Source organism: Trematomus bernacchii, unplaced genomic scaffold (assembly GCF_902827165.1).
Source record: "Trematomus bernacchii unplaced genomic scaffold, fTreBer1.1, whole genome shotgun sequence".
Classification (NCBI taxonomy): Eukaryota; Metazoa; Chordata; class Actinopteri; order Perciformes; family Nototheniidae; genus Trematomus; species Trematomus bernacchii.
Window position 1 is genome coordinate 735,979 of NW_022987477.1, and position 24,059 is coordinate 760,037.

A 24,059-nucleotide genomic window follows, 5' to 3' on the forward strand; every position below is an offset into this window, starting at 1 on the left:
GCAGATAAATACAAGAACCTGTCTGAGGAAGAGTGGGCAAAGGGGTCGGATGCTTTGCTAGCTAAGCTGCAAAGCCAACAACACATTTTCACAAAACATTCCACATCCAGAGATGCAGCTGTCAAGACGAGTTATGTCTTAAAAGTTAACCGTTTTCGGAGGGAGAGTTCATTAAGGAGTGTTTGTTGGACACTAATATGCCCGGAGAAAAAGGAGGCATTTGAGAAAGTGCCGCTTTCCCGACGCACTGTTACGAGGAGAATTGAGGACATCGCGGGAAATCTGGAGCTTCAGCTGCAGAACAGAGCGGTCAACTTTGACTTTTTTTCCTTGGCTTTGGATGAGAGCTGCGATGTACGTGACACTGCCCAGCTACTCATCTTCCTACGTGGGATAACTACAGACTTCAAAATCACGGAGGAGCTGGCAGCCATGCAGTCAATGAAAGGGACAACAGCGAGTGATTTGTTCACGGAGGTAAATGCATGTGTGTAAAAAAGTTGGGACTGAAATGGGACAAGCTGGCAGGCGTGACAACGGATGGTTGTCCAAATCTGACAGGGAAAAATGTTGGACTATTGAAGAGAATGCAGGATAAAGTGACAGAAATTAACCCTGAGCAGAAATAGGTATTTTTGCATTGCATTATACATCAGGAAGTGTTGTGTAAGTCAGTGTTAAAAATTAACCATGTTGTTGATGTTGTAACTAAAATAGTTAACTTCATCAGGGCAAGAGCATTGAATCACAGACAGTTTGTTGCACTTTTGGGGAAAGTGAGACTGAACATCGTGACATACCCTACCATGCAGCTGTCAGGTGGCTCAGCCTGGGCAAAGTGCTGAAAAGAGTATGGGACCTGAGAGAAGAGATTCAAGACTTCTGTGTGAAGAAAGGAAACGACATCCCACAGCTTTCAGATGCAGACTGGATGGCAGACCTTGGTTTTGCTGTAGATGTGACTGCACTGAGTGAACTAAATGTCAAACTGCAAGGCAAGGGCCTTTTTGTGCATGACATGTACAGTGCAGTGAAGGCTTTCATGAGAAAGCTGCAGCTTCTCTCAAGCCAAATGGAGGACAACATTCTCACGCACTTGCCAACACTGAAGGAAGCCACACCATCAGCTGATCACCTCCAGAGGTACTCATCCATGTTAGAAGCACTGCATGGTGACTTTTCAAGGCGATTTAAAGACTTCAAAACAGTTGAGAATGAAATGAACATGATCTTTTCCCCATTTACATGCCATGTGGATGATGCCCCCAGTGATGTTCAGCTTGAACTCATTGACCTGCAGTCTGACACACTTCTGTCAGAGCACTTTAGGTCAGTCTCACTGCCTGAGTTTTACTCTTCCCTGAAAGAGGAGAACTTTCCACACATCAGGAGACGTGCTCAGAAGATGATGGTCCTCTTTGGATCTACCTACATATGTGAACAGACATTCTCAGTGATGAAGTTCAACAAATCCAGATACAGATCCTCTATCACTGATGATCACCTCTCAGCTGTCCTTCGCATATCCACCTCAGACATTGAACCAGATTTCCGTGCACTTGTTCAAGCCCAAGACAGACTGGATTTTTCTCACTGAACAAGTCAAATGAACTGAAAAACAAAAATCAAAAGCACTCATTTCTTTTTGTATAAAGCTGATTCATTTCTTATCTTTAACATACTGTAAAACACCTTTTCAGTATTGGTATATTGAGCAGAATTAAGTTCAACTTATTATTGATTCGGCCCCCCAACACAGCTCGAGTTTCTGAAGTGGCCCCTTGTAAAAAATAATTGCCCACCCCTGTTGTAGATGGTATTTTAAACTCGATGCGCTCTGAAACTACGGGGCGCCCGAGGACAAAAAATACACATGCGTTAATTTTTTTTTGCGTTAATTGCGTTGTTAACGCGTTAACTTGACAGCCCTAGTTTTATTGCTAGATTCTCAAAAGCATTTCCTGATTCTCTCCTGTTTCTTCTCTTTCAGCAGATAGTGGTCTGCAGGAGGTTTTAGATGAACATAGGCTCAGTCTGAGGAGGAGATGTGAACGTGTGACTGAAGGAACTGATCAAAGTCAAACCCTCCTCAACAGGATCTTCACTGAGCTCTACATCACACAAGGCCTGAGTGAAGAGGTTAATACCCAACATGAGGTGAGGCAGCTGGAGACATCTTCCAAGAAAGAGACCCTCCATGAAACTCCAATCAAGTGCCAGGACATCTTTAAAGCCTTACCTGACCAACAGACTCTCATCAGAGCGGTCCTGACCAACGGAGTCGCTGGAGTTGGAAAAACCTTCTCAGTGCAGAAGTTCACTCTGGACTGGGCCGAGGGTTTGGAAAACCAAGATGTCAGTCTGGTGATCCCGCTCTCCTTCAGGGAGCTGAACCTGATCAAAGGGGAGCAGTACAGTCTTCTCAGGCTGCTCCATGTTTTCCATCCAACCTTACAGAAGGTCACAGCAGAGCAGCTGGCTGTCTGCAAAGTGCTGCTCATCTTTGACGGCCTGGATGAAAGCAGACTTTCTCTGGACTTCAGAAACAATGAGGTTGTGTCTGATGTCTCTCAGCAGTCCTCAGTCAACGTGCTGCTGACAAACCTCATCAGGGGGAAGCTGCTTCCCTCGGCTCTCGTCTGGATAACTTCCAGACCTGCAGCGGCCAATCAGATCCCTCCTGAGTGTGTGGACAGGGTAACAGAAGTACGAGGCTTCACTGACGCCCAGAAGGAGGAGTACTTCAGGAGGAGATCGAGTGATGAAGACCTGTCCAGCAGAATCATCTCTCACATCAAGAGCTCCAGGAGCCTCCACATCATGTGTCTGATCCCAGTCTTCTGCTGGATCACTGCTGCAGTTCTGGAGCACATGTTGACTACAGACCAGAGAGGAGAGCTGCCCCAGACCCTCACTGACATGTACTCACACTTCCTGCTGGTCCAGACCAAGAGGAAGAAGCAGAAGTATGAAGAGGGACATGAGACGAGTCCACAGCAGCTGACGGAGGCTGACAGGGAGGTTCTTCTGAAGCTGGGGAGGCTGGCGTTTGAACATCTGGAGAAAAGAAACATCATGTTCTACCAAGAAGACCTGCAGCGCTGTGGCCTTGATGTCACCGAGGCCTTGGTGCACTCAGGAGTTTGTACACAGATCTTCAAAAGAGAGAGAGTGATCTTCCGGAAAACAGTCTACTGCTTTGTTCATCTGAGCGTTCAGGAGTTTCTGGCTGCAGTCTACATGTTGCACTGTTACACCAACAGGAACACAGAGGTACTGAAGGACTTCCTGAAGAAAGACTGGCCCTATGAGAACAGTAACAGCAGTGATCAGGAGTACCCATCCCTGGATGTCTTTCTAAAAGGAGCCATGGAGAAATCCCTCAGAAGTAGAAATGGCCATCTGGACCTGTTTGTCCGCTTTCTCCACGGCCTCTCTCTGGAGTCCAACCAGAGACTGTTAGGAGGCCTGCTGGGTCGCACAGACACCAGTCCAGAAGTCATCCAGAGAGCCATCAGCAACCTGAAGGACAAGAGAACAAAAATCTCTCCTGAGAGGAGCATCACCATCTTCCACTGTCTGACAGAGATGAAGGACCACTCAGTGCATCAGGAGATCACAGAGTTCCTGAAGTCAGGGAACAGATCAAAGAAACTCTCTGAGATCCACTGCTCTGCTCTGGCCTACATGCTGCAGATGTCAGAGGAGGTTCTGGATGAGTTTGACCTGAGTCAGTACAAAACATCAGCTGAGGGGAAACAGAGACTGATTCCAGCTGTGAGGAACTGCAGGAAGGCCAAGTAAGTCCAGATGTGATTCACTTTATAAACTAATGTGGATCAGGAGTTTAATTATTCAAATAAACACGATAACATTTCTGCTGTTTAAATACTGAGAGGCGACATGTCAAACACATGAAGGACTTTAGAGGTTCCTCAGCATGTGATCACACCACACAGCAGGACTTACAGTTATCAGTTATTATTACTTTCTAGTAGTTTCTTTATCATTAAACACACACGATTTGATCACAATGTGTTAGAGTTTAAAATCAGATCTATATAATCTCCCACCAATAACAGAGTTATGTCTTAATGCTCATATAGTGAGAACATCTGATGGTATTCAGTTTAAAATATTGAAACTTTATTGGTTTGTTAACTGTGTTTGTGTGCGCAGTACATTTCCAGATGCTCAGAGAAGACAAAACATCCATCATTCACATCCAAATATTAATTAACATTTAAATATGTACATCTCTAATATTGTCAATTGATTTATTTAATTTCTGTTTCTTTGGTAACAGTCAGTGACAGCAGGAGCGCAGACATGTGATCAGATCACACTGACAACACATTACACTCTATTATTATATATTATATAAAATGGAAAAACAGCAAATCTCAATCAGAACATTTCAAATATTTATTCATCAAATGCTTCAAGTTAATATGTTTCCTCTTTTTAACACATGTTGTAATATATGTGTTATTATAGACTGACTAACTGTAGACTCTCAAAGACTCACCGTGAAGTCGTGGCCTCAGCTCTGAAGTCTGACCCCTCCCATCTGAGAGATCTGGACCTGAGTCGGAACGCTCTGAAGGATCCAGGAGTGGAGCTGCTGATATCTGGACTAAAGAGTCCAAACTGCAGACTGGAGACTCTCAGGTCAGTTCACTGACTGAACTTCATCTGTTTGTATTTATGATTTTCTGAATTTGAACAAATACATTTAAATTATTTGTTCCACTTTTGCTAATGACTGCATATTGATCAGAGTAACAGAGAGAAGGTGAATGTGTGAGGGAGAGAGTTTGAGCTTCCACAGACTCACTCTGTGCTCCATGAGTCAGTGGAGATGCTGTCAGTACTGATGAGCTGTGAGGGAGATGAAGGAGTTGATAAACATCTGATCAAAGTTAAAGTTCCAGATTATCAGTGGATTGTTTCTAAATCATCTCTGACATTAAAACCCTGTTTAACTCTGATCAGATTATTAAACCTGGAGTTATTTCAAACAGGAACATTGTTTTCTAAAGTTACATCATGTTTTCTTTATTCAGTCTGTGGAGCTGCAGTTTGTCAGAGATCAGCTGGTCAGCTCTGATCTCAGCTCTGAAGTCCAACTTTCATCTGAGAGATCTGGACCTGGGTAAGAACGATCTGCAGGATTCAGGAGTGGAGCTGCTGAGAGATCTTCTGGAGGGTCCAGACTGCAGACTGCAGACTCTCGGGTCAGTTCACTGACTCTCTGTTACTGCTGGAGATCTCATGTTTCATTAGATATTCATCCTGATTCTTCTACATCATTAACTTACATCCATTCAGTTGTAAATGTTGTTTTATTCATATTTTCATTTGTAGCTACTAAAGTAAGAACTGCAGACTTAGATGTTGTCTGATTCTTGAAGGAACTGGAATAGATGTTAGTTGTAAAAAGTAAATCTAGGTTTTTAATATTTAGTAAACAATAACGTCTGAATAAAGTTCATCTGAAGTAATATTAGTTTTACATTAATAAAGTTTACTTTCTGAAGAAGACATTTTGTTTTTGTTGCCATTCATTTAAATGTTGAGTAACATCTGATTATAAACTGATTTGTATCTTCATCATGTTTTCTTTATTCAGACTGAGGAACTGCAGGTTGTCAGAGATCAGCTGTTCTGCTCTGATCTCAGCTCTGAAGTCCAACATCCATCTGAGAGATCTGGACCTGAGTCTCAACGCTCTGAAGGATTCAGGAGTGGAGCTGCTGAGAGATCTTCTGGAGGGTCCAGACTGCAGACTGCAGACTCTCAAGTCAGTTCACTGACTCTCTGTTACTGCTGGAGATCTCATGTTTCATTAGATATTCATCCTGATTCTTCTACATCATTAACTTACATCCATTCAGTTGTAAATGTTCTTTTGTTCAAATGTGTATTTCTCTAAATGTAGTCTGCAGTCATAACAGTTGATTGTTGCCTAAAGAAACTCTTATTCTTCCTGTTAGTTGTTAAAGTAAATGTATGTTTTCTTTAGTAAATGGTCTGAATAAAGAAGATCCTCTGAACTCATATTAGTTTTACATAAAGTTTACTTTCTGACATAGAAATGTTTATGTTCCCAATCGTTTAGATGTGAACAGAAGGCTGATATAAAGATGATCCGGTCACTGTTATTCAGGGGAAAGTTCATTGATTAGGACGCAGTAATGATGAGCTGCACATTTCAGACTTGAACATCTCATTGGATTAAAGACTGATCTTTATCCTCATCATGTTTTCTTTATTCAGACTGGAGCGCTGCAGTTTGTCAGAGATCAGCTGTTCTGCTCTGGCCTCAGCTCTGAAGTCCAACATCCATCTGAGAGATCTGAACCTGAGTCACAACGCTCTGAAGGATTCAGGAGTGGAGCTGCTGAGAGATCTTCTGGAGGGTCCAGACTGCAGACTGCAGACTCTCAGGTCAGTTCACTGACTCTCTGTTACTGCTGGAGATCTCATGTTTCATTAGATATTCATCCTGATTCTTCTACATCATTAACTTACATCCATTCAGTTGTAAATGTTCTTTTGTTCAAATGTGTATTTCTCTAAATGTCGTCTGCAGTCATAACAGTTGATTGTTTCCTAAAGAAACTCTTATTCTTCCTGTTAGTTGTTAAAGTAAATGTATGTTTTCTTTAGTAAATGGTCTGAATAAAGAAGATCCTCTGAACTAATATTAGTTTTACATAAAGTTTACTTTCTGACATAGAAATGTTTATGTTCCCAATCATTTAGATGTGAACAGAAGGCTGATATAAAGATGATCCGGTCACTGTTATTCAGGGGAAAGTTCATTGATTAGGACGCAGTAATGATGAGCTGCACATTTCAGACTTGAACATCTCATTGGATTAAAGACTGATCTTTATCCTCATCATGTTTTCTTTATTCAGACTGAGGGACTGCTACTTGTCAGAGATCAGCTGTTCTGCTCTGATCTCAGCTCTGAAGTCCAACATCCATCTGAGAGATCTGGACCTGAGTTACAACAGAGAGATGAAGGATTCAGGAGTGGAGCTGCTGAGAGATCTTCTGGAGGGTCCAGACTGCAGACTGCAGACTCTCAAGTCAGTTCACTGACTCTCTGTTACTGCTGGAGATCTCATGTTTCATTAGATATTCATCCTGATTCTTCTACATCATTAACTTACATCCATTCAGTTGTAAATGTTGTTTTGTTCAAATGTGTATTTCTCTAAATGTAGTCTGCAGTCATAACAGTTGATTGTTTCCTAAAGAAACTATTATTCTTCCTGTTAGTTGTTAAAGTAAATGTATGTTTTCTTTAGTAAATGGTCTGAATAAAGAAGATCCTCTGAACGAATATTAGTTTTACATAAAGTTTACTTTCTGACATAGAAATGTTTATGTTCCCAATCGTTTAGATGTGAACAGAAGGCTGATATAAAGATGATCCGGTCACTGTTATTCAGGGAAAAGTTCATTGATTAGGACGCAGTAATGATGAGCTGCACATTTCAGACTTGAACATCTCATTGGATTAAAGACTGATCTTTATCCTCATCATGTTTTCTTTATTCAGACTGGAGCGCTGCAGGTTGTCAGAGATCAGCTGTTCTGCTCTGATCTCAGCTCTGAAGTCCAACATCCATCTGAGACATCTGGACCTGAGTCTCAACGCTCTGAAGGATTCAGGAGTGGAGCTGAGAGATCTTCTGGAGGGTCCAGACTGCAGACTGCAGACTCTCGGGTCAGTTCACTGACTCTCTGTTACTGCTGGAGATCTCATGTTTCATTAGATATTCATCCTGATTCTTCTACATCATTAACTTACATCCATTCAGTTGTAAATGTTCTTTTATTCATATTTTCATTTGTAGCTACTAAAGTAAGAACTGCAGACTTAGATGTTGTCTGATTCTTGAAGGAACTGGAATAGATGTTAGTTGTAAAAATAAATCTATGTTTTTAATATTTAGTAAACGATAACGTCTGAATAAAGTTCATCTGAAGTAATATTAGTTTTACATTAATAAAGTTTACTTTCTGAAGAAGACATTTTGTTTTTGTTCCCATTCATTTAAATGTTGAGTAACATCTGATTATAAACTGATTTGTATCCTCATCATGTTTTCTTTATTCAGTCTGAGTGAATGCAGGTTGTCAGAGATCAGCTGTTCTGCTCTGGCCTCAGCTCTGAAGTCCAACATCCATCTGAGAGATCTGGACCTGAGTTACAACAGAAAGATGCAGGATTCAGATGAGAAGCTGCTGAGAGATCTTCTGGAGAGTCCAGACTGCAGACTGAAGACCCTCAGGTCAGTAAGGGGTCTCTGCTGGTTCAGCAGTATTGTATGAACCACAGGGAGGTGTTTCTCTCACTGGGGAAACAGATCAGTGATGTTACCCACTGACTGCAGGCTCTCTCATTCTTCCATCAACTATAGAAGGCCAGCTGAACATGCAAAGCCACACTTTAGTAATCCACTCTCTAACAGACGGGGTTTTACAGAAGAGTGGGAAAGGTGGTCTGTTCTTATGGGATGTTTTTAGTTCCTTGACTAATGACTGTTACTTCCTGTCATGCAGCTGAGAGCTGTGGCAGGACGTCGTAGTGTTTGCAGAGAAGATATGATGGGATGTAAAGCATGAGATCAGGACTCTGAAGCTGACTCAAAGAACTAACACTTATTTAAACTGGATCTAAAGCTGTTGGATTGTGTTCATCTCTACAGGATCGGAGGACGAGAGCCGATCAGAGCCACGATCCAGAAGACCTGTGAGTACTGAAACCATATCCTCCATTCATCAAGATACTAAACTCTTTAATGGAGCATGACCTCAGAGGAAAACAACACTCTTCTTTCTCTCTTCATCATTCTGTCTGTTTCTCTTAGTTTTATTATCATCATTATTCTCTCTCTCTCTCTCGTCTCAGGTGACAGGAAGTGAAGACACACAGAAAGGTGAGAGGTCGTGCCAAGTGAAGTTTATTTATTGAGGTTTCACCATGGAATAAATGTAGTTATAGTTCAGGGATTCCAGACAAACCCATGAACCCTAAAACGTGTAATTAAAATGTGTGTTTTATATTACATACATATTACATTATATTACATGCAGAGCCTTTCTGTTCAATTAAAACCCAAGGAGATAAACATTTTCAAGGTTAGGTGTTTACAAATGCTTGCTGTTTAATAACCAAATAACAATTACAACAAAAAGCGAGTCAGAAATGTTTGTAAATACATGAAAACACCCAAAAAAATTGGATAAAAAAAATCAGAAACACAGGAGAGCTCCGACATAAAGACGGTACGACTCAGTTCCTAAAGTCTGACTCCATTATTACTTTGTTTGGTGACGTTTCATTATTCTAGATCTTACTGATTATAATTATCCATATTTCTTTTAATAAAGTCCTATGAATAATATATTTTCCCTTTTATCGTATTTTCGACTTCATCCAGATCTCAGGTTCCAGCATCACGTGATTTTTGGTGCAGATACTTGAATTTGGAGTTTTCATGATGTGTCTAATGTCAAAGTAGCGCGCCGTTACTGAATAAGGCATACAGTACATTACATTACATGACATGTCATTTGTCAGGTTGTGGTTAAAAGATCAAAGGGTGGCCAGTGTTTCCCCCCCCCAAAAGGCAAAGGTCCCTTAACCTATTCGGGTGGCCCAAGCATCAAATAAGAAAATACATGCGAGTTCATGGCTACTGTAGACAACATTCTTGTTGCTCTGTGTTGCGTTGTTAATGAGTGAGACACACCGGAGTTGAGGATCTGTGGGGTTTATTCTCCCAAAAATATAATTTACAATTTAGGCATTTAGCAGACGCCTTATTCCAAAGCGACTTACAATGACCAATTACAGGGACATTCTCCCTGGAGTAACTGAGGGCTGAGTGCCTTACTCAAGGGCACACTAGTAGTGGTGTTCCAGGCGTGATTTGAACTCGCAACCTTCTGATCATCAGCCCACCTCACTATCCATTAGACCACCAAAATAAAATCTCATGAACATTTTTTTTTTATGGGATCCAGTTGTGGCGGACTATTTAATTGTGGCGACCCGCCACAAATAAATCAATGTATGGGAAACACTGGTGGCTGAACACGCCTTGAAATGGGTAATAATTCGCTCTAACCAGGGACGTGCACAGACATTTTGGGGGCCAGGGGCTCAAGTGAGAAAAAGGGCACATCCCATAATAATTTATTAAAAAAAATGTAAAACTAAAAGTTAAATAGTTGCACATCTCTGGCTTACCGACCAATTCATTTTAATACCCTCACACTCACGCAATTGTTTAACACTCAACATAATTCTACAAAATAATCAGTTAACACAGAGACAATGGTCTTCTTTAGTATTCACTACGCACAAGAGCAGACAACAACAGAGGAAACTATGCCACAATGTGCATGTTTTCTATGCTACTAGTTAAAATTGCTATAATAATTAGTTTATTTTAGCACAACATTAAGTCCTTTGAATTATTTTTGTGGTATTAAAATAAATAACACTTCAAAATCAACAAAAATCTTCACACAAAACTGAAAAAGGCTGTTCTCTACATAAATACGCAAACCAACCTACACTCCAAACTACAAGTAGGCCTACGTTTAGTTGCAACAATTACACTTAGTGCATTCTGCTCTCCTCTCCTACTCATTTACATCATTTAATTGGACAAAAATATTTATTAAGAACATGCAAAAATACTGCAACTTTACTGAAATTATTTTAAAATGTTTTGAAATCTGAAATTAAATATTTTGTTACTAACTTTCTTTGTATCTTGTATCTTTCTTTGCACTTGGAAGTTGTTAAATATGTTTTGGTGTCTTCACTTGTTGTCTCTCCTTCCTCCCTTACAGCAGCAACCTTCTGGGGGCCAGTGTTTATTACTTCACTGTGGATAACAGGAATGTCCTTCTCAATAGCGAGGAGGAGGAGATCAGAAAGCCTCTCTTCTGTACATTGGCTTCTGAGTGTGTCTTTCACACACTGGCAGCTTAGTCATTTGTTCATCACCACTCACCTTCCAAATAAGCCAAGAAAAGCCGGTATAATGTGGGACAGTAAAGTGGGAGGTGCTGCTACCTGTCTGTCTGAAGGGACTGCCGATGTCCGCACCGCTGTGCGCGAGACGTGGAGGGAGGGAGAGCAGCGGAACTTCACTGTCTAATCTCCCGACCTGATATTTTTATTTTTTATTCAATCAATATATTTTTGGAAAGTGTGCGCAAACAGCAGTAGATACATATTCATTTATTTAAAAAAATAAAAAAATAAAAAGCACCCCATAAAAAGGGCACTTTCTCTGGAGGAAGAAAAAGGGCAGGGGCTCAAGCCCACTTTGAGGTCTATGTGTGCACGTGCCTGGCTCTAACGAAGAGTGGGTTTAAAGGAACAATAAATATGCCATTTTGTGTTTTTGGTGGTCTTTGGTTGTCAACCATTTTTGTTTGTGAAATGTTGAAGTGATCCTACTGTATCTTTATTTCTTCTGTTTTTGTTTTGTTTTTGTCTGTGATGGGAATGTCATCTCCTATATGTTATTGTTATGTCCATGTTTGTGTCTTTAGCCTGTACAAAATAAAAATTCAAAAAATGTGGCGGCCCACTTGCAATGCCTTCACGGACCACTAGGGGGCCGCGGCCCACAGGTTGGGAACCGCTGCTCTAGAGTTTATGGTTCATAGAGTCTCAACAATTTGTCAAACGATAGACACTATAAGACACCAGTTATATTGATTAATAACACTCGGTCCCTTTAGAGCTGAACGTACTCAGTCTGATTGTTTTCTATGTTCCTCCTCTCTTTAACAAACAACCAAACAGAGCCAGAATCAATAACAGAAATACTTAATAATCACAGAGGGACATTGGTTCTAGTAACAGTCAAATAAAACCTTATCTATAATATATATGATGCATGTTTTAGGGGTATTTTTAGTGCACTGCCTAGAGACACTACATACTGATATACACCTGAACATCAGCAGGAGAGGACTCTTTAAAGTAGAGACACTCAGTGGCGGCCGGTGGTCTTTTTTTTTGGTGGGGCTCTTGACGTACCGTAAGTGACCTACCCGGGGGGTCCGGGGGGTTTTCCCCCGGAAACTTTTTTCGAGAAATGACCCCTTAAATGATGACTTCTGGTGATGTTAGAGGGGGGGGGAAAGGAGAAATCGAGGCTTAAAAATATGAGAAGACTGATCAATACCTCCATAATCTTCAGTGTGGAAAATATTATTTATCAACCTGAACATCTACTACTTTACCAGGAATTTGTGTTCTCAGAACTGGTCTGTTTTTTTCTTTCTTAAAACTGTTCATGTTTTATGAACCAACACCTTCACCAAGTAGCTTTACAGTGAACTGCATGTGAGATATCAAATTAATAGCATCTTTTCAGTAGCATTAATTATAAATATTTAAGTGGTTCAATACAAGTCACTACAGCATTTCAAACTGAACTGTGAATAAATGCAATTTAAAAAAAAATAACCACAGCACAAAATGTCATAAATTGTGTTTTTTCTTTGTTTCTCTGAGGATTATTTACAAACAGGCTTATTTACATATAGCAATAACTCAGAAATGAAAAAGCTACATCGTCTAACACGAACAACCACTTAGCATAATGATAATATATGTGTTATGTACAATGTAACTGGCAAGGCTAGAGCAAGAAAGAACATAAAGTTTGCAAAAGGTTTAAATAACTTCAAGTATCTGTCTTCAGATTACGTGGAGGTTTTAGTCCGATGGGAAGCAGATTTTAAGCGACACCGAAGATAAACCAAAAATGTGGTGGAGCTGCAAACCGTGTAGTGTTGCTGGGACAGAACAGGAGCTATAACCGTTGGAAAATACATCACAGACAATGCAACAAACGTGGAGACAGAACAATCACTTCTGTGATAAATGCCCACTTATTAATAAACTTCTAACAACCATGGGAAACCTCCTCTCTACATATAAAGTGATATCCAAGCATGGGAAACAAAAGACAGCATTTACCTGTTTGCATCCAGCTAGCCAAGCCTTTCTTGTGTACCAGCTACTTGTGAAGCCTCGTGTATAAATGTTGTCTTTTTCACGAGATTGCTGCGATATATTCAAATCGGGTTGGTCCGGTGCAAGGTCTTTAAGCAACAATTTATCTGCCAAACTTCTCCTTTCGAAAGGATTGGAGATTAGCTCTTGAACAGAATTAGCCGGGGACCGAGGTCCGGAGACTCCACCTGCACACGAAGCCATCCTCATCAACTACTGCGTCAACCGGATACGAGTCACTGTCCAAACTACTCACAGACTGCACTGGGCGCTGACATTGGCGCCCGGTGACCGTCATCTTTGACGACGCTGATTGGCTGAAATTATATTTTCGCGGCATAGTTTACACGTTACAGATAGCAACAGTCAGCTGCTGGTGGCTGCTGCTGCACTGGTTGAAGGCTCCTCTCTTAGCGCCCAGACGAGAGAAGGTGCATGGGCAAGGCCAGGCAGGAAACATGTGACTTATCAGTAACTTTAGACATCGTAACACAATTTTAAACGAGATTTTATTGTAGATTATACATTTTACTGATACCAATTATATAATATTTACCTTGTTCATTAAAAATAAAAATAAAAACATATATATTTTTTTAAACATATATTTTTTTTTAATTTTAATTTTAATTATTATTATTATTTTTTTTTTTCAATATGGGAAGAGGTGGGGCGGCGCCCCTAGCGCCCCTATGGACCGGCCGCCACTGGAGACACTACATACTGATATACACCTGAACATCAGCAGGAGAGGACTCTTTAAAGTAGAGACACTACATACTGATATACACCTGAACATCAGCAGGAGAGGACTCTTTAAAGTAGAGGCACTACATACTGATATACACCTGAACATCAGCAGGAGAGGACTCTTTAAAGTAGAGACACTACATACTGATATACACCTGAACATCAGCAGGAGAGGACTCTTTAAAGTAGAGACACTACATACTGATATACACCTGAACATCAGCAGGAGAGGACTCTTTAAAGTAGAGGCACTACATACTGATATACACCTGAACATCAGCAGGAGAGGACTCTTTAAAGTAGAGACACTACATACTGATATACACCTGAACGTAAAGTCCATAGTAACGCTTTCGGTGTCAAAACATAAAATACTGCTTTAATAAAGTTTCAATTTAAACTGAATCAGATTTTATATCGGAGGAAAACGCTGCCATCAAAATGATTAAACCCCGCGAAGATATATAAATATTTTTTGCTGTGAACACATTTCTGCTTCCTCTCTTTTTTCCGACCCCTTCGCTGTCGTTCTCTGTAATAACTCACTCTGCCAGGCCATGAATAGTTAATACTCTGGAGGTGGGAAGAATCTCAAACAGAGCGGGCAGATGCTGCTGTACCACAGAGCCTCTGATGAATTAGGATAAGCTTTTGACATGTTAAACGCACACTGGAGAATACCTCCATCCGTCTTAGTAATACCTCGTCTTGTGAAAACATTGCCATGCTACAGTTTAGTTTAGTTTATTTGTTTATAGTGTCGTGGACAGTCCCCATTGATCAGCTGTCACAAAAAACAGTAAATGTTGCAGCTTTAGCCGACATTGCTAATTTCCAGTTGCTGTCCACGACCAGATGATAATAGACACCTTTTTAAAATACATCAACAGCATTAGTTATAAAGAAAGGATGAAAGACAAGGAGATACAGGCGAAAGGATAAAAGAGAGCATTAAACAACTCACGTTACTACATACAGTACATGTCACATATAGCACAGCAGAAACATCCTGTCCGTGCATCCTCACAACATAAATATCATATTCTTTTTTCCATCGGGTTGCAGTCGGGTGAAAGAAGTCTTATCTTTTGTGTTGTCTGGCTGTCTGCATTTCAATTTTACACCCCAGTGGGCTCTGTTAAACCAATGCAGACACAGAGAGACCTTTTGAAAGAAGTCTAAATGCCGTTAGAAGAGGGCTGGCTCCCGGTGAGATTATGAAAACTTCACGATGTGATTGCTCAGAGTCTGTATATCGGTGGGAGGTCTCATCGTGTGTTCATCAGGGAGATAAAAAACACTTGCATACAAACACAGACACATTACAGAAACACAGGAGCGTTGTTATTCACTCACTCTTATGAGTCAAAGCAGGAACAGGTGATTCCCTCGTCTCCTCCGTAAGATACACAGACTCACGCTCTGTTGCTATGGCACCAAGAAAGTGAAAGAAAGCTCTATACATGAAGATACTCAGTCATCGAGGTTATGGGATGTCTAGAGGGTAAGGTATTTGTTCTTCCTCCTAGAAAACGTATGAACATCTCTAACAAGTGTGCTCGCTTTTGACTTTGAAAAAAGACTGAAGTCGTACTTCTTCGTGTTCAAATCTATTCATCTTATTTAGCCCTGTCCCCTTTTCCACTTCTGTTTCATATGTGTAAGTTTGTCTGGTTTAGCACTAGCTGCAATGTAAACAATACTTTTGATTTGGGATCATTCTCAGATACACTGCGGCGATAGGATGGTTTTACAGCATCCATATTCTGTAAGTGACTGCAGGATGACATATGGAAAAGGCCAAAAATCACATATGTTTATTAACTCTGTTGTGTCTTTTAGTGTAGATGGCTCCGTTATGATGAGCTACGAACGTTTATAATAACTCTCACTGCCAGAAGAGGACACAACGGCCAACAAAACAATGTAATAAAAACAAGTTAACCTACAGATCAAACTATAGTGTGATATCTACTAACTAGCAAATGTTAGCTATCTATCCAATAAGCTGGCTAGCGAACTCTATATATCTATCCATCTTGCAAACATTAGCTGCTGTATCTACTTCACAAGCTAACTAACTAACTAACTAACTAACTAACTAACTAACTAACGAGTAATTATAAAATCATGGTGACGTGTTTTATTTAAGCCAAACGAGCCGCTTTCATACAGCAGCAGCTCCAAACATCGCCCTAAATTCTGAAATGTACATGTAACCCTAACCCTAACCCTAACCCTATAATTAACTTTCGTTTTAAGTATTCAACCTAATATGGAGATCTCAACAGTGGCGAACCGTGTCTATCACAACTGGACCTTCTGTAGACACACACACCCCCCCCGCCGCCGCCGCCCTGACGGTTCGCCACTGGATCTCAACACCCTTTAGTGGGGTATTTACAGACGGAGAATTAAAATCTGTTCAGCTTGTGTTAACCATAGAACCATATGAGGCTTACAACCAAAACACATTCAGACAACCATTGACTTTCAGACAGGAAGTGGTGGAATGCTAAGTCTTTTCCAGGGTTTTCAGACTCATTCTTGCACCTCTCTATTGCCAGACACTCAGGGTTCGTACGGGTGCTGGAAATCCTTGAAAATGCTTGAAATTTAAAGTGGACCTATCATGCTATATTTGAATAATATAGTGTAGGACCATACCTATATAAGGCATATTTATACTTTTTTTCCTGTCTGTCTGTAACTTTGTGTGGTAGTGTTACCACTGACAGGTCTCTCTTGAAAATGAGACCTTGTGTCTCAATGGGATTTTACACCTGTATAAATAAAGGCTAAATAAAAATAAAAATAAAAATGTCTTTTATTTTATCTCACTGAACAAAGTCCCTGTGTGTGAACTGCTTCAGCTGAGGAGGCTGGATATGAAACAGAGGGGGGAGCTGCAGAGAGAAAGGGAAGTTGAAAAGGAAGTAGGAAGAATGAAGTCATACTTGTCAGACTGCCAGACACCATTTTACAGCTCGGAGCAGGAGGACAACAACAGGGTGAGTGTTAACACCAGGATCTGCTTTCTAACACATTCATTATTTACTCTGTTTTACTGGATGTCAGAAAATAATACTTCTTGGTTAAAAATCTGCGTCCTAGAGTCCATTGAGACTTCTGCAAGTGTTGTAAACTTTTATTATTTCCTTTTTCATGAGTCATCAGAGTTACATAACATGTGACAGCCCAGCGCAGACAAAATGGAGAATGGCCTGAAGTCTCATACATTTCATGTATTTGAACCAAGTTTATTATTAAGGTGTGTGTGTGTGTGTGTGTGTGTGTGTGTGTGTGTGTGTGTGTGTGTGTGTGTGTGTGTGTGTGTGTGTGTGTGTGTGTGTGTGTGTGTGTGTGTGTGTGTGTGTGTGTGTGTGTGTGGTTTATCACTCAGACTGGAGAAGATGAGTGATTTAAAAGTTGAGGAAGAGGACAAATCTCCAGTCCCCAGCTGTCTGTCTCTGAAGAGTGACGGGTCTATGGGGGACCCTCCAGACTTCAGTAATGAACCTGGACCCTCAGACACAAAGTAATAGTTTCTACTGTAACCTGACCTGAAGAGGATTCAGTATTTTGGTATCTGACATAGCCGTGGGAACATGTTTGAAATGGGGGTGCTGTGGGGATGACACCAGGGCCGGTTCTGACCAGTTTGCTGCCCTAGGCAAGATTTCAGCTGGCAATGAAAAACCTCTACAAAAGACCAACACACTACAAACAGAGAAACCTATTGACATGGTGGACAGCTTATATAAAAAGGCTTCAAATGTATTTAGTATTGTATGAACATGTTTTAATTGGGGGGTGGACCTCACATCCTCTAGGGGGGTCCGGGGGTATGCCCCCGCCCCCCCCCCCGGGAAGATTTTAAAAAACATTTAAAAGTAAAATGGTGCACTTTGAGCGCCCAATCACTAGAGACCTGATCTAGGGGGTACAACTTTAAACACCCATATGAAAAAGATCGGTTTGCATTTAATATTAATAATCAAATAAGTATGTGAACATAACCAATAATCTACCATAGCCAATAACAAATAAATGTAACTTATTTTATTTTTGTGGTTCATTTATATCTTATTTTACCAGTTAACATTTATTTATGCATATTTGTTTATCTCTCCAGTTTTAAACGATATGTCTGGTTTACTGTCCTATAGTATACACTGGAATGATTTCAAACCTGTTTTTATTTATCCCAATAATTATAAAGGAGTGCCTTGGAAATATTTGTTTACATGAATTGTGATCAAACCGTTTGAGAGCCACTGAGATAACTTAGACTAAAGTGAACTATCTGACACTGAGAGTCCTTCACCTCACTGAGCCTCAGTCTGACAGGAGAGCTCTCCCTCCACATCATTGTAGAAACAGCTTCTTATATCCGTTAGCGCAGCAGAAGCTAACAACAATCCCGGCCGGTACCGGTGCGCCCTCTCTCTCTCTCTCTCACTTTGCCTGTGAGCTGCGGGCGCCTGATAAGCCAACATCCCCCACTTTCATCACTTACAGCGCCTATCGTACAGGGAGAATGGAAAATGTAACCGGGGGGAAAAGGGTGCTATCTTTAATTAATTATGAATGTTGTTACATCAAAGCTAAACATTCGTATTTTTTGTATTATATTTCTATTTAATCTTGTGGACGTGCAGATTCCCTGTCCTCCATCAGAGGATGCTTCAGCACCCTCAGCACCCCTACTTCCCACGGCCATGGTATCTGATCATCTAAACTAGGCGTGGGGAACCTTTTTCCTCTCAAGGGCCATTTCAATTTTTTCAACATCCTCCGAGGGCCGTACAAATTATTGACCTCTGCTTGACCTGTTACGCACCGCCCCCCCGGTACCGGGCGGATAAACGCGTCATTTGCAGGAAACAACGTCTAAGGAATCTTAATATTTAATAAACTATGAATGTTTTATATCCATGTAACGGGAAGAAACTCAGCTAACTGATCTTTTTAATTTTTTTTTCTCCAAAAAAACCCCAAATGCCTCTGAATTAGCCACCCGTGAAAAAATGTAACCTAAAACTGCACCTAAACTCACTCATAACTCCCTTATTACTTATCCTAGATGCACAGCCAACCACCCGTTTTGCATCTCCTGGAGACACAGAATCTGGGGGTGCCCACCTCAACACTCAGTGATAAACATTTGCGACGCTAGAAACGAAAGCGTACATCATAACATGTGGAGCTAGGTAGCTAGAAACGCTAACATGGCTTACCTTGGTCAAAACTGGTCTTCAATGGCATTAAAACGATAAAAAACGATGCTGCAGTTAATCCATAGGTTAATCCAATGTGTCTGTGCCCTCTTTGAAATGATTTCTGATAATCCATAAGCAATAAAACTGCTTTTTTGTTTCCAAATGTCAGAGCGAGAGATCGGTCCACTCTGCTGCAAAATTACATGCGCGAAGCCCCCACCGCTTGTTTTCATAACGAGTGTGTGTGGGGGCCTCCCCCTTCGATTCTATTGGCTCTAACGGTCAGAAAGAGGTGTCAACCATCAAAATCGACCAAGGGGGGCCAGAGATATGGGAAAAAAAACATTTTCACCCAAATCACCTCAGAGTTGGGGTGGTTTTGGCTAAACCTCTCTAAAAAGGTCAAATGTCACTTGTTTTGCATCAATCTTGATACAGGGTACTTATTATATGTTGTACTTTGGATTCCTAAAGCTTTTAGTCTACTAACCCATCATCCAAGGGTAGTTTTCACTATAAGTAAAAAATAATTTTTGGACGGACACTATAATTTACAGTTCTTTACTATGTAAAATCTGAATTTTCTTTAAAATAAAAAACATCTATATTGATTCTGACACTTCTACATCCAACTCACAGATGTAACCTTGCTTTGATAAAAGAAATTATGCATATAACCCTTTTAGAAGTTAAGTTGTAGTCATTTGTTTTGGGCATGTCATTTTCGAGCCTGAAACATGAAAAACAGGCTTGGTGCTTAACAGGTTAAAAATACTACGTGCACTGTGTGGCATGACCACCAAAACAGAAAGATATGGACACAAGATGTGTGCAAATGTATTTAGTTTCCTATCCATGTGGACATGATTTAACTGTAAGCTATCTACCTTATCACAAGGATATATTATATAGACCTTTTTTTAAATATCAAACTAGAATTTTCCCCCTTGTTGTGCCTTTGGTGAGAATCAGCTCCCCTAAAGTAAAGTGCTATAAAGGATGTGTTCATCTCCACAGAGGGAAGAGGAAGAGTGGTGTTCCTGTGGAGGAGCAGCTGTCCAGCTGTGCTCTGTGTCAGGACGTCCTGAAGGATCCAGTCTCTACCAGCTGTGGACACTGGTTCTGCAGACAGTGCTTCACCTCATACTGGGAGCAGCGCCCTCCATCAGGAGACCCCTCCTGTCCCCAGTGTGGAAAAAGATCCAGAACCAGAGCTGGCCTGCAGACAGCCAGTCAGACCAGCTCTGTACGAGGTAAGAGGCCGAAAACATGCAGCGTCTTATTCTTCTTCCTGGTTCATTTGTTTTTTGTATTAGGTATTCTGTTGAAGAGCATAGACATTACAATGTTTATTAAACATTTAAACTTTTTTTAAATTAGTTGTATTGTTAGATTCTCAAAAGCATTTCCTGATTCTCTCCTGTTTCTTCTCTGTCAGCAGATAGTGGTCTGCAGGAGGTTTTAGATGAACATAGGCTCAGTCTGAGGAGGAGATGTGAACGTGTGACTGAAGGAACTGATCAAAGTGAAACCCTCCTCAACAGCATCTTCACTGAGCTCTACATCACACAAGGCCAGAGTGAAGAGGTTAATACCCAACATGAGGTGAGGCAGCTGGAGACATCTTCCAAGAAAGAGACCCTCCATGAAACTCCAATCAAGTGCCAGGACATCTTTAAAGCCTTACCTGACCAACAGACTCACATCAGAGCGGTCCTGACCAACGGAGTCGCTGGAGTTGGAAAAACCTTCTCAGTGCAGAAGTTCACTCTGGACTGGGCCGAGGGTTTGGAAAACCAAGATGTCAGTCTGGTGATCCCGCTCTCCTTCAGGGAGCTGAACCTGATCAAAGAGCAGTACAGTCTTCTCAGGCTGCTCCATGTTTTCCATCCAACCTTACAGAAGGTCACAGCAGAGCAGCTGGCTGTCTGCAAAGTGCTGCTCATCTTTGACGGCCTGGATGAAAGCAGACTTTCTCTGGACTTCAGAAACAATGAGGTTGTGTCTGATGTCTCTCAGCAGTCCTCAGTCAACGTGCTGCTGACAAACCTCATCAGGGGGAAGCTGCTTCCCTCGGCTCTCGTCTGGATAACTTCCAGACCTGCAGCGGCCAATCAGATCCCTCCTGAGTGTGTGGACAGGGTAACAGAAGTACGAGGCTTCACTGACGCCCAGAAGGAGGAGTACTTCAGGAGGAGATCGAGTGATGAAGACCTGTCCAGCAGAATCATCTCTCACATCAAGAGCTCTAGGAGCCTCCACATCATGTGTCTGATCCCAGTCTTCTGCTGGATCACTGCTGCAGTTCTGGACCACATGTTGACTACAGACCAGAGAGGAGAGCTGCCCCAGACCCTCACTGACATGTACTCACACTTCCTGCTGGTCCAGACCAAGAGGAAGAAGCAGAAGTATGAAGCGGGACATGAGACGAGTCCACAGCAGCTGACGGAGGCTGACAGGAAGGATCTTCTGAAGTTGGGGAGGCTGGCGTTTGAACATCTGGAGAAAAGAAACATCATGTTCTACCAAAAAGACCTGCAGCGCTGTGGTCTTGATGTCACAGAGGCCTTGGTGCACTCAGGAGTTTGTACACAGATCTTCAAAAGAGAGAGATTGATCTTCAAGAAAACAGTCTACTGCTTTGTTCATCTGAGCATTCAGGAGTTTCTGGCTGCAGTCTACATGTTGCACTGTTACACCAACAGAGACACAGAGGTACTGAAGGACTTCCTGAAGAAAGACTGGCCCTATGAGAACAGTAACAGCAGTGATCAGGAGTACCCATCCCTGGATGTCTTTCTAAAAGGAGCCATGGAGAAATCCCTCAGAAGTAGAAATGGCCACCTGGACCTGTTTGTCCGCTTTCTCCACGGCCTCTCTCTGGAGTCCAACCAGAGACTGTTAGGAGGCCTGCTGGGTCGCACAGACACCAGTCCAGAAGTCATCCAGAGAGCCATCAGCAACCTGAAGGAGAAGAGAACAAACATCTCTCCTGAGAGGAGCATTAACATCTTCCACTGTCTGACAGAGATGAAGGACCACTCAGTACATCAGGAGATCACAGAGTTCCTGAAGTCAGGGAACAGATCAAAGGAACTCTCTGTGATCCACTGCTCTGCTCTGGCCTACATGCTGCAGATGTCAGAGGAGGTTCTGGATGAGTTGGACCTGAGTCAGTACAAAACATCAGATGAGGGGAAACAGAGACTGATTCCAGCTGTGAGGAACTGCAGGAAGGCCAAGTAAGTCCAGATGTGATTCACTTTATAAACTAATGTGGATCAGGAGTTTAATTATTCAAATAAACACTATAACATTTCTGCTGTTTAAATACTGAGAGGCGACATGTCAAACACATGAAGGACTTTAGAGGTTCCTCAGCATGTGATCACACCACACAGCAGGACTTACAGTTATCAGTTATTATTACTTTCTAGTAGTTTCTTTATCATTAAAACACACAATTTGATCACAATGTGTTAGAGTTTAAAATCAGATCTATATAATATCCCACCAATAACAGAGTTATGTCTTAATGCTCATATAGTGAGAACATCTGATGGTATCAAGTTTAAAATATTGAAACTTTATTGGTTTGTTAACTGTGTTTGTGTGCGCAGTACATTTCCAGATGCTCAGAGAAGACAAAACATCCATCATTCACATCTCAATATTAATTAACATTTAAATATGTACATCTCTAATATTGTCAAGTGATTTATTTAATTTCTGTTTCTTTGGTAACAGTCAGTGACAGCAGGAGCACAGACATGTGATCAGATCACACTGACAACACATTACACTCTATTATTATATATTATATAAAATGGACTAACAGCAAATCTCAATCAGAACATTTCAAATATTTATTCATCAAATGCTTCAAGTTAATATGTTTCCTCTTTTTAACACATGTTGTAATATATGTGTTATTATAGACTTACTCACTGTGAACTCTCAAAGACTCACTGTGAAGTCGTGGCCTCAGCTCTGAAGTCTGACTCCTCCCATCTGAGAGATCTGGACCTGAGTGAGAACGCTCTGAAGGATCCAGGAGTGGAGCTGCTGATATCTGGACTAAAGAGTCCAAACTGCAGACTGGAGGCTCTCAGGTCAGTTCACTGACTGAACTTCATCTGTTTGTATTTATGATTTTCTGAATTTGAACAAATACATTTAAATGATTTGTTCCACTTTTGCTAATGACTGCATATTGATCAGAGTAACAGAGAGAAGGTGAATGTGTGAGGGAGAGAGTTTGAGCTTCCACAGACTCACTCTGTGCTCCATGAGTCAGTGGAGATGCTGTCAGTACTGATGAGCTGTGAGGGAGATGAAGGAGTTGATAAACATCTGATCAAAGTTAAAGTTCCAGATTATCAATGGATTGTTTCTACATCATCTCTGACATTAAAACCCTGTTTAACTCTGATCAGATTATTAAACCTGGAGTTATTTCAAACAGGAACATTGTTTTCTAAACTTACATCATGTTTTCTTTATTCAGACTGGAGCGCTGCTGGTTGTCAGAGATCAGCTGTTCTGCTCTGATCTCAGCTCTGAAGTCCAACATCCATCTGAGAGTTCTGAACCTGAGTGAGAACGCTCTGCAGGATTCAGGAGTGGAGCTGAGAGATCTTCTGGAGAGTCCAGACTGCAGACTGCAGACCCTCAGGTCAGTTCACTGACTCTCTGTTACTGCTGGAGATCTCATGTTTCATTAGATATTCATCCTGATTCTTCTACATCATTAACTTACATCCATTCAGTTGTAAATGTTGTTTTGTTCAAATGTGTATTTCTCTTAATGTAGTCTGCAGTCATAACAGTTGATTGTTTCCTAAAGAAACTCTTATTCTTCCTGTTAGTTGTTAAAGTAAATGTATGTTTTCTTTAGTAAATGGTCTGAATAAAGAAGATCCTCTGAACTAATATTAGTTTTACATAAAGTTTACTTTCTGACATAGAAATGTTTATGTTCCCAATCATTTAGATGTGAACAGAAGGCT

General features: G+C 41.1%; 2 protein-coding genes and 1 long non-coding RNA gene across 4 annotated transcripts; all 3 read left to right on the forward strand.

Annotated features, from left to right (window-relative positions):
• Positions 1-2,493: 2,493 nt before the first annotated feature.
• LOC117497654 (protein NLRC3-like) lies at positions 2,494-23,631 on the forward strand (the record flags this gene model as incomplete). The annotated part of the gene is made up of 3 exons (XM_034149656.1): positions 2,494-3,800; positions 22,989-23,147; positions 23,616-23,631. Coding segments are annotated over 3 exons (1,482 nt in total), but the record flags the coding sequence as incomplete, so codon positions are not given.
• On the forward strand, positions 7,071-11,449 carry LOC117495286 (NACHT, LRR and PYD domains-containing protein 12-like). Of its 2 annotated transcripts, none has more exons than XM_034146460.1 (5): positions 7,071-7,744; positions 8,139-8,312; positions 8,730-8,773; positions 8,933-8,960; positions 10,888-11,449. In XM_034146460.1, the coding sequence occupies exons 1-4, from the start codon at positions 7,560-7,562 to the stop codon at positions 8,944-8,946; spliced, it is 417 nt and encodes a 138-aa protein (XP_034002351.1). In that variant the 5' UTR covers positions 7,071-7,559; the 3' UTR covers positions 8,947-8,960; positions 10,888-11,449. The 2 variants fall into 2 exon arrangements, with proteins under 2 accessions (XP_034002351.1, XP_034002361.1); XM_034146470.1 differs by having other exon boundaries at positions 10,891-11,449.
• On the forward strand, positions 16,675-20,122 carry LOC117495299. Its single transcript, XR_004557171.1, has 3 exons — positions 16,675-16,836; positions 17,229-17,363; positions 20,065-20,122. It is a non-coding gene; the product is annotated as an uncharacterized LOC117495299 (long non-coding RNA).
• Positions 23,632-24,059: the final 428 nt, after the last annotated feature.